The 10663-nt window shown below is 45.0% G+C and overlaps 1 protein-coding gene across 1 annotated transcript in view; it reads right to left on the reverse strand.

Moving 5' to 3' along the window:
• AMPD3 (adenosine monophosphate deaminase 3) overlaps window positions 1-10104 on the reverse strand; it is an 88189-nt gene extending 78085 nt beyond the window's left edge. Inside the window, exons 1-2 of the mRNA XM_033928383.1 lie at window positions 9684-10104; window positions 1765-1990 (exon numbers count right to left, since the gene is read on the reverse strand). Of these exons, the coding sequence (XP_033784274.1) occupies window positions 1765-1990; window positions 9684-9705 (248 nt within the window). The 5' untranslated portion in view covers window positions 9706-10104. The remainder of the gene's footprint in view (window positions 1-1764; window positions 1991-9683) is intronic.
• Between the last annotated feature and the right edge of the window lie 559 nt (window positions 10105-10663).

Below are 10663 nucleotides of genomic sequence, written 5' to 3' on the forward strand. Positions count from 1 at the left end.
GGTCCTAGCCCCACCAGACTCAAACACTGCCTTACATAGGTGCATAAGAACCTTTGATACCTTTTATCATTCTATACGTTTTCCGTTTCAGCGTGGTTCACCCTGTTCAACATCTAAGCATCCTGCCAAGTTAGAACATTCTCCAACTCCATTCAATGGTATTTATGGTGGGGGCCCCCCAACAACGAGACACCATGGACTTTCGTTGGCAGTATGCATCCAACCGCCGACTCCGGTACCTCCACCCTCCCTCCCCAAAAGCATTCTCAATTCTTGCATGAACTGAGCATGCACGAGAAGTCCTGCTGTCAGCAGCTGGAGGCACACTTCCGACTTCTGCATTGACAAATCTCTCCGACTCCTGGAGAATTTTACGCCTGTTTTGTTCGATTTTGTTTTTTTCCAATCAGTTTTTTTTAATATTCTACGCACCGCCATCCGGGATCCCTGAGGAAAAAGTGTTTTTCGAAACAGGGACCGTGTCGGGTCCGGTCCACAAGAATATTAGGACCAGTTTTTGGATTTTCTAAAAATTGTATACATGTTTTTATGACTTTTTAATAAATTATTGCGCCTTGGGTGTTCTACTGCAGTTTTGGTGTTGTTTTCAGCTTTGCATTTTTTCTGCATTTTTTGTTGGTTCTTTTTTTGTCTTTTGATGGATTTTAAAAGCACTTCCAGATAAACTCGATTAATCTTAACATGCTAATGTAAGTTTGAAAGCTTTTTTGTATAATCGCTGTCTGTATACAGTCTCTCCTTCTGTAAACTGCTCTGAACTGTTAGTGGTATTGCGGTATATATAAAAATAAAGTTGTTGCTATTAAAGAAGCAGCACAAGGAGGAGGAGGAGGGGAGCAGTTCAGTAACTGCATTTCTTTGGCTGGCAGGCTTCGGCAACCCCAGTGGCCGTTTAAAGGGGTACACACTTTATAGAATCGAATCTAGCACACGCCTAAAAGCCAGTACTTGTACTTCTGATGCGCATTAAGTGCGGCTAGTCCATAAACCACATGCGAGGTTGCGGGTTCAATCCCGGCACTGCTCTTTGTGACCCTGGACAAGTCACTTAACCCTCCATTGCCACAGACCAGTGGTTCCCAACCCCGTCCTGGAGGACCACCAGGCCAGTCGGGTTTTCAGGCTAGCCCTAATGAATATGCATGAGAGAGATCGGCATATAATGGAGGTGCCTGGCATGCAAATCTGCTCCATGCATATTCATTAGGGCTATCCTGAAAACCCGACTGGCCTGGTGGTCCTCCAGGACAGGGTTGGGAACCACTGCCATAGACAGTAAGCCCACTGGGCTAGATAGGGGGAATACTTAGAGTACCTGCTTATTATTCAAAGTCGCTTTGATATCTATGAAGGAAAGGTGGTATATCAAAAAAAGATAAGGGGGAGGGAGAGATTTGTACTGCCTTTTTGTGGTTTACATTCAAAGCAGTTTATATTTATTATTTAAGTTTTCTATATCATTCTGAGCTCCCCTTGGGAGAATGGTTTACATTAATTTATTCAGGTACTCAAGCATTTTTCCCTGTCTGTCCCGGTGGGCTCACAATCTATCTACTGTACCTGGGGCAATGGGGGAATTAAGTGACTTGCCCAGGGCCACAAGGAGCAGCGTGGGTTTGAACCCACAACCTCAGGCTGCTGAGGCTGTAGCTTTAACCACTGCGCCACACTCTCCCCACCTTTATAGACTCAGGCCCGTCATGTGATCTGCCAGGCAAAAAGCTCACGTTGCAGTGAACAAACCTTTTAGCCGTCTCTGCCGACTTCTGCTCGGCCATCTCTTTCTCCAGTTCTCTTTCCTTAGCCTCCTTCTGGCCAATGGGACAGTCCTCGGGCACACTAAAGAGCGAGAAGGCATCTTTGCTGTCTTCTTCTCGAAGAACTTTGGCGTACACTTTCTCTGCGAGAAGCCGCACCTTCTCGTCCACTTGAGAGATATTAGTCCTTGGAAACTGTCTCGGCATGTCGCCTACGAAGAAAAATGTTTTTAAGATAGATCAATTCAAAGAACGGCCGTGTCGGAGACATGAAAAGGATGCATTTCCTTTACAGAGCCATCTCAATTGATTAGTTTTCTCTCAATGAAACGTCTTGAAAAAGGAATAACAACGTCCATGGGAAATTAGCTCCCTGCACTTTAGTCAGACAAGGATTTTTCTTACTTAATTAATTTGAATTATATATGTTCTGCTCTTAATAGTGGATCCAATAATATTGAGGACTAGTGTGAGATCAGCTAGATTAGTATTTCCTTGTAGTAAATATTAATTTTGGCATTTTAGTTTAATATGTTGTTTGATCTCACTTTACTGTACAAGATGTATATGCTTGGAAATATTGTAAAATTTTATAAATAAAATAATTTAAAAAAAGAAAAAAGAAAAGGATGCATTTCCATTTGGCCGTGTCTCTTAAGGCTCTGTGGATCAGCAACGCAGGTAGGACAGACAGTCCCTTGTTATACGACTCCTCCCCCGGGCTGCCCACACAATAGCCCGTTTCATCTTTAGTGGTTAGAGCACAGGTGTCAAAGTCGGTCCTCGAGGGCCAGAATCCAGTCGGGTTTTCAGGATTTCCCCAATGAATCTGCATGAGATCTATTTGCATGCACTGCTTTCAATGCATATTCATTGGGGAAATCCAGAAAACCCGACTGGATTCCGGCCCTCGAGGAGGGACTTTGACACCCCTGGGTTAGAGGGATATTTAGCGGCCCTGCCCAGCTAAATGCCACTTAATATTCCCTTGAAGCCGGGTTCGTATCAATTAATCGGATAAAAGCCTCTCTTAATTGATTAACTCTCTCTGAATACTGACTCCAGGTATGCGGTCGCCATGCAGCTGAATAAAGACTTTGGGCTTCTTTTACAAAGGTCCTAGCCGTTACTGCCTCCTTTTAAGCAGGTGGTAGTTTTTCAGCTGGTGCGCGCTACAGCTAAAAACTGCTTTGAGTGTGGTTGTAAAAATTACGAAAAGGTGGTATACAAGTCCCAATCACTTTCCCTAAAGCGTGTTATGCTCTTTGGGCCCAGGGAAGGTCCCGACAGGCAAGTACAACTCTAGTCATCTTACTGGTCTTTACAGGTCACTATGGCATTACCAATAATTAAAGGCAGCGATTTCCAAACCTGTCCTGGGGAACTCCAGCCACTCAGGTTTCCAGGATATCTGTACTGAGTACGCATTAGATATTTCCATACCAAGGAGGCAAAAAAAATGCAAATGAATTTATTAATAATAATAATAGCTTTATTTATATCCCGTCATACCTTTTCAGTTCAAGACGGTGTACAACAAGAGGAGCTGTAGGACAGGGAGGTGCCAGTGCATCAGTTAGATTTGGGAAGGAGTGGAATGGGTGACGGGGCGGTAAGGGGAAGGAGGTAGGAACGTGTAGGACAAGTTAGGTGATCAGCAGAGTTGAGGGATCAGATAGACTTGTTTTTAGTATTTTTCTGAATGAGTGGTATGTTAGTGCGTTCAGGTCGCTTAAGGTGCTGTTCAATTTAACGAATACTCATTGTGGATATCCTGAAAACTTAACTGGCTGAGGTTCCCCCAGGACATGTTTGAGAATCACCATCTTACATTATCGGTCTGCCTTGAACTGAAAGGTAAGGCAGAATAGAAATTAATATGTTAAATTAAATTAACCCAGATACAGGTACCCGGATATTTAATCCTGATGCCCAGACATGGGTATATAGGTGTAAAAAAAAAAACAAAAACAAAAAAAACCCAAAACACCCCACTGCCCACTACCATCCCCACTTTTATGTAAAAAAATTTTTAGAAGGGTAGAGGGAGGAGGAGAGGGGTTATTTTGATTATCTGCCCCCAAAAAACAGTATTCCTCCATAACAATCTGAAAGTTCAGAACTATTCTTCCAGCAAGTTAAAATTTGCTGAAATCGCTAAACCCATTAATACATCAAATAACTTAGCCTCCGCTTTATTTAACACTGCAGCCAAGGCAAGGGAGAGTGTGGCGCAGTGGTTAAAGCTGCACCCTGGGGTTTGGGGTTCAAACCCACACTGCTCCTTATGACCCTGGGCAAGTCACTTAATCCCCCCATTGCCCCAGGTACATTAGATAGATTGTGAGTCTGCTGGGACAGACTGGGAAAGATGCTCGAGTGCCTGAATAAACTCATGTAATCCGTTCTGAACGGTATAGAAAATTGAATAAATAAATAAACAACCAGTCTGTAAGTTAGTGGAACATGAAATTTAAAAATAGCTAAAACTCTTTATTATTGATGTTATTTTTTTTGTATATTTTTTTTCTATTTTTTATTTATGTTTTGTATTGTGTTGTGTTGTGTTGATTATTTTTTTGTATATTGTGTATTTTAAATAAACATGGAAACTTGTACACCCTCCCCCACCCGTTGACAACCGTGACACTTTATAGGGTGTCCATAGGGCCCGATGAGCCACATAAAAGAGAGACTGTGTCATTGAAGCCGAGAGGGTAAGCCTCCAAACCCTTGTCCAAAAAATCACCCAGTCACCCTCCCCCACTCTTCCCCCCAAATCATGCTCCCAAATGTACTTCAAAGCCACACATTGATTAACTCCCTTAAACTTAGGGGGTCCTTTTACTAAGGCGCAATAGATGTTTTAACGCACGCTAAATGCTAACACATGCCAACGCAACCATTTTATCCTATGAATATAACATTATACTTATAGACCGCGTTACCAAAAAGTTCTACGCGGTTTACAAAAGATTATGAGCATTAAACATAATCGTATATTCGAATGAGTCAGCTAGTCAGGTATTTGGAGAAAAGATAGATTTTTAGCTGTTTTCTAAAATGTCTGTAAGAAACAGCTGTGAGCAACAATGATCACATGAGAAGCTGCCTGAGATGCTACAGAGTGATTTAGGAATTTCCTGCTTTTACAACCTTTTACAGAAGGGAAATTGAACAGAGCACGAGTTTTTCTACTGCAAATAGGACACTCAACATATAAAGCTTCCACTACTCCAAAGCTATACCTCTTACAAAAAACACCCAGAAGAAGCTTAACTCATATATTTAATTAATTTATAAAGTCAATTTATTAAATATTCCCCCTATTACCATAAATATATTTTTATATTTTATAAATATGCTTATTCCCCACTCATACAATCCATAAAACATCCAACAATTCAATATACAACAGTGGTCTCAAAGTTGCGGCCCGGGGGCCACATGCGGCCCGCCAGGTCTTATTTTGAGGCTCTTGGTAGGTTTATCATAATAACAAAAGTAAAATAAAACACTTTCTTGATCATATGTCTCTTTAGCTATAAATTACAATATTATTAAGACTTAGCCAAAAGGAAAGATTTATAAACAATAAAGAGTTTTACCTCATGCAAAACTGCCATTTCTTTTTCTGAGGCCCTTCAAGTACCGACAAATCCAAAATGTGGCCCTGCAAAGGGTTTGAGTTTGAGGCTACTGTTATACAACATCTTGCTACTTAGAAAACCTGGACCCTCAGTCCTTCAGTGTTCAATCCTTCAGAGTCCAGTCTTTGAAAATATCGTTGAAAATCCCATACTGCTTGGACTTAACTCCCGTGTCGATAAAACCATGTCACTTCAAGTCCATCATTGATAACCAAATGATATTCAGCCAGCTCAACGCAATCTTTCGTTTCACCATAAAGGCATCCTCCGGAGCTGAAGCCGCTTCAGGTTTTCATGCCTCATAGATATAGAATGCTCTGTGCTTATCATACGGCAACTGCAACGCAGGCTCAGAAGTGTCACCTCCCGAACACAAAGAAAGTTCCCGCGTGTTAGCATTTAATAATAATAATAACTTTATTCTTATATACCGCCACAATCTTGCAACTTCTAGGCGGTTTACAATGAAGAGAAACTGTACAGACAGCGAATTACAGAGTATAGCATTGAACATCTAGTGATAGTAACAGGAGAGTTACAGGGTCTGTGTATTACACGGTTTCACAATGAGTAGCATTATACAGTCGACGATATTCAGAGCATAAGTAGGAGAAGAGAAAGGAGATTGCGCTTTGAGTTACAAAGGTGCAAGACTGCGAAGGTGAAAAAGATAACATAAGATGTTGATGAGAAGTAAGTTGTTAACTTGGTACATTTGAACCAAGGACGGGCACCAGTGGGAAAAACTGGTAACAATTAAAGATAGAAATTTTGGCAGAAGAGGGTAGACGGACTCCTTGGGATGGGAGGAGGCTCCGATTTTAGGGGAGAAGTCTGGTTAGGTTATAAATTTCTTAAACAAGGTGGTTTAGCATGTGCACCTTAGTAAAAGGACTACCGTATTTGCCGGCGTATAAGACGACCCCCCAACTTTTACAGTTAAAATATAGAGTTTGTTATATACTCGCCATATAAGACTACCCCTTCTTCCGCACACCTTCTGCACAACAAATAAAACTTAAAAGAACATCAGAATTTATTTCAACAATTTTCACTAAAGCTGAATAGAACAATAAACCCATGGGAGCTGCCATGCTATTTGTTTTCTAAACTGTTAACCAAACTGAAACTGTCAATGATAGAAGGAAGATAACACATAGAGGGAGAGAGCAAGTGCCGGGCAAGTCCCTAGCAAGTTTGCTGGCATGACAGTTTCCCTTTAAAAGCCTTCAAAAGCCTCCTGTTCGCCCCCGCAACTTCCTGAAGGGCTAGACTCCACACACGGCCGCATGTGCGAGAGACGTAGTCAAGAGAAAAGGGGTGGGGCCAGAGCGCCGCTGCTTCCCGCTGCGCAGGATGAAGGGGCTGGCACCCTTGTCACACTGATGTCCCGCCATGGCCCCGCTGATGTCCCGGCAGGTTTACTAGTACCGTAAGCACCGTAAGGAGGTAAGGAAGGAGATGTTAGGGCATGTAAAGTAAGGGCATGTAAACAGTACCCGGCGTATAAGACGACCCCCGACTTTGGGGAGGATTTTAAGGTACTGAAAAGTCGTCTTATACGCCGGCAAATACGGTACTTAAACTTTCAGTACACAGTTGAGGCTTTTTTAAAATTCTACCCAATTAACCCCCTCACAGAAATCTCGCAAACCAGTCTATCCCCCCCTTCTGAACAAACCCTAATAACCTACAATCTTTCAAACAATGCCGAAACTGTAACTAACAGCAAAATTGGGACACTCCTAAACCAAACTGCTGCCTCAGTTCCTCAAAAGCCTTAAACTCGCCCCCATTCAGAAACTGAGTAGCATGCCAAAAACCTTTGCCTTGCCAGTCAGCCCAGCTAACCACAGCACCTTGTATCCTTATGCCAAATGGAGACAAGATCGGCTATTGGCCATACCAGATCCAAACCCTCTGCTAAGAACAGAAGCATCCTGGGTACCGCAAGGAACCACATTCTCCACCTTCATCGACAGCAAGCCAACTAAGGGAACTGGGGACACCAAAGTCCATCGTAGCTGCAACCACCGAAGACACCGTCCATCTTCCTCTGGCAGAAACCAGGCCACCACTGCTGCCGCCAAGTAGGCATGATGGGATTTAATTCTAATGCTAATACAGTTATTTATTTTTTGGGGTTTTTTTTAATAAATAGTTTATGTGCAGACTAACGCAGGCTTTTACAAAGCTGCAGCAGAAGGTTTCACCGTGGGCCAGCAAGGCAAATGCTCCGACACTCTTTTACAAAGGTGCGCTACGTTTTTTTAGCACGCGCTAAATATCGGCGCGTGCTAAGCACACGCTAAATGCCAACGCGTGCATGTTATCCTACGGATGCGCTAGCGGTTAGCGCACGTGTCGATTTAGCGCGCGTAAAAGAGGGCCTCACCGAACTCCTAAGAGCATCGGAGCCTTTAGTTCACCAGCCCGCAACAGAAACCTGTACTGCCTCTGTTAAAGGAGCCCTAGCAAATGTTTTTATTTAGATACACCCAAGGCGGTATAAAACTTTGATTCTCTAAAGTAATACTAAGGACGGCTACAGGAAACTCTTCTATCTTGGCATCCCAAGTCCTCTAAATTTTCTTCACACTTCTACCTCTAACCCTCTGTTGTAGTTCCTTCCTATTTCTCCTACTGTAAACCGCGTCGAGCTCTACGAACGTGGAGATGATGCGGTATACAAACCTAAGGATTAGATTAGTATGTGATATCTGTCCCAGGAGCAGCTGGATCTTTGATTTATTCCCTAAACTGGGGAAGGGGTAAAACTGGGGAAGGGGGACCTGACGGACCTCGCGGATCTAAAACCGTACATCCTTAAAAATCCGAGGTCCGCGCCACTTATAGTTTCTGGCTCTGACAGACCTCGATGACAATTTAGCGCTGACGGATCCGTCCCGGCATAGGGAGGGAAAAGTATTAGGATCCGTCAGCGCTAAAATGCCGTCGAGGTCTGTCAGAGCCAGAGACTAGTGCTGGAGCGGCTCTAAAGCGAATCCTTTAAACCGGTTTCCCGCAGCCCCGGTAAATTAAAAAATCTGAGGTCCGCAGCTCCGACAGACCTCAATGACATTTTAGCGCCAACGGATCCTAATACTTTTCCCTCCCTATGCTGACATGGATCCGTCGGCGCTAAATTGTCATCGAGGTCTGTCAGAGCCAGAAACTATCTACGAGTGGCACGGACCCCAGATTTTTAAGGACGTGCGGTTTTAGATCCGCCAGGGCCGTGAAGTCCGCGTGTTACCCCCTTCCCCCCAAACTGTTCAAGTCAGATACACACTTTGTACCCAACAGGGCTATCTTTAGAAAAGCATCAGAAATAGATGGAAAGATAATACAAGCTATTTTCAGATAATATAGGTAAGAGCTAAAACAAGGCTGCTGGAACTGAGCTGCTAGTTTGCAGGGGATTCGGTATCTAACGATGTCACCTATTGCTCAGAAAATGTCATTATAAAATCTGTTGCAAAACGATCGACCATCAATTGGATCCCTAATTATTACAGAGGAGCACTTTTCTTAACTGGATTATGCGTGCAATGGGAGTTTCGGTGTCGTATGAGGAGACCAAATATGACAGCCCCGTCGGAGGCTCAGACCGTCCATCTGCAGCGAGTCTGCAGTGTGTCCGCGCTGCGCCGCCCAGCGGCGAAGGTGCCACACTACAGCCGCAGCCGCACACTGGGCGAACCACTTTCCAAGCATCTCTTTGCACAAATCGTCCAGTGATTCAACACATTTTTGTCCAGATAGCCAAGGCAAGCTCCTCGTCTACTAGCAACGGTGCTTTTTTATTGCACTTTCATGGAGAAATTGTTGCTCGATTCATTATGAATGAGGGAGAAAGAGCAGCAGCGTTCAGTACCACCCCGATGCTTTTTCAGAGGCAACAGAAACGCTGAGGGCTCTCCCCAAAGGTAAAAGGCCGGACCGGGGCTGCTTGAAAGCTTTTTTTTTTTTTTTAGCCCGGTCATGGCTTTCCAGCTGGAAGGCTGCATTGCATTCATGCAACTACTCCAGTCCCAGTGCAAGTCGCCCCTTTCCTCCCCCCCCCCCCCTCCAGCATCCCGAGACGCATCCCTGGGAGCCCAGCCTCTGCGACACTGCTCCCGAGCCCCAGCCTCTCCCCTCCCCCCCCCCCCTCCAAAATGCACATTGCAAAAGACCAAGTAAGTTGCAGGGCTTAGATGTCAAAAGGCCGACCCAATAGAAGTCCATGAGGATCCTGGCTCTCCATCCTTACCTAGAGCCCCAGTTAAAGCCATGGCTCGGCTGTGGAGGGAAGGGGCCAGGAAATGCACCGTGGCCGGGGCTCCTGCGTCCGTCCAGAATCGATCCTTCCTCCAAGTGACAGCCCGGTCCTCGCACCGCACCCCTTTTCTATTTCAGGACGCCGATCCCGCTGGAGTTCTTTCTCCTCCTCCTCCACACACCTTGAAATCTTGGGAACCAGTCATCAGCCAATGAGAAAAGAGCAAAGCCCACGCCAACCCGGAAGAGCGGCGTGGAGGGCCGAGGCGAGCTGGGGGGGGCTGCCTGCCTCGCTTTGCCTATGCGGCGTTCTCCGGCGCGCGCTAATGCAGCCTCGCGCCCCGGGGAAAGCGACGCCGCCTGCGACGCTGTGACGTCACGGCCTCGGGTCGCTGGGAATCGCACGGAGGCAAGTTTTTGCCTCGGTCCCATTCCCCGTAAGCTCTGCCTTAACCGCCCAAGCCTCGAGCACTTGGGATTTTAAATGGGTTGAAGGGGGCAGACAAAGAGGAAATGGAGCGACTTTTAACGCATTGATCCCTCCAGCTACTGTTTATGACTATTCTTTGGCTGATCAGGTAGGAATGAATCGTGTGTGGGTTCTCCCTGGAAAGTAGCCTAGGGGTGCAGCCTTTCCCTTGCCAGGTTGGGTTACCTGAGTTGGAATCATAACCAAAAAGTTCTAATTTCCAGCCTCCAGTTTGAGTCCCTCTGCTGGAAATGACAGTTTACCAGGGGTCTCAAAGTCGCTCCTTGAGGGCCAGAATCCAGTCGGGTTTTCAGGATTTCCCCAATGAATATGCATGAGATCTATGTGCATGCACTGCTTTCAATGCATATTCATTGGGGAAATCCTGAAAACCCGACTGGATTGCGGCCCTCAAGGAGGTACTTTAGACAGATCCTGTCCCCAAAGATTAGTTTAAACAAGAATTTCCACCCAGAGCTAATTGAGCCCACTCTCTAGATCAT

Source organism: Geotrypetes seraphini, chromosome 19 (assembly GCF_902459505.1).
Source record: "Geotrypetes seraphini chromosome 19, aGeoSer1.1, whole genome shotgun sequence".
Lineage (NCBI taxonomy): Eukaryota > Metazoa > Chordata > Amphibia > Gymnophiona > Dermophiidae > Geotrypetes > Geotrypetes seraphini.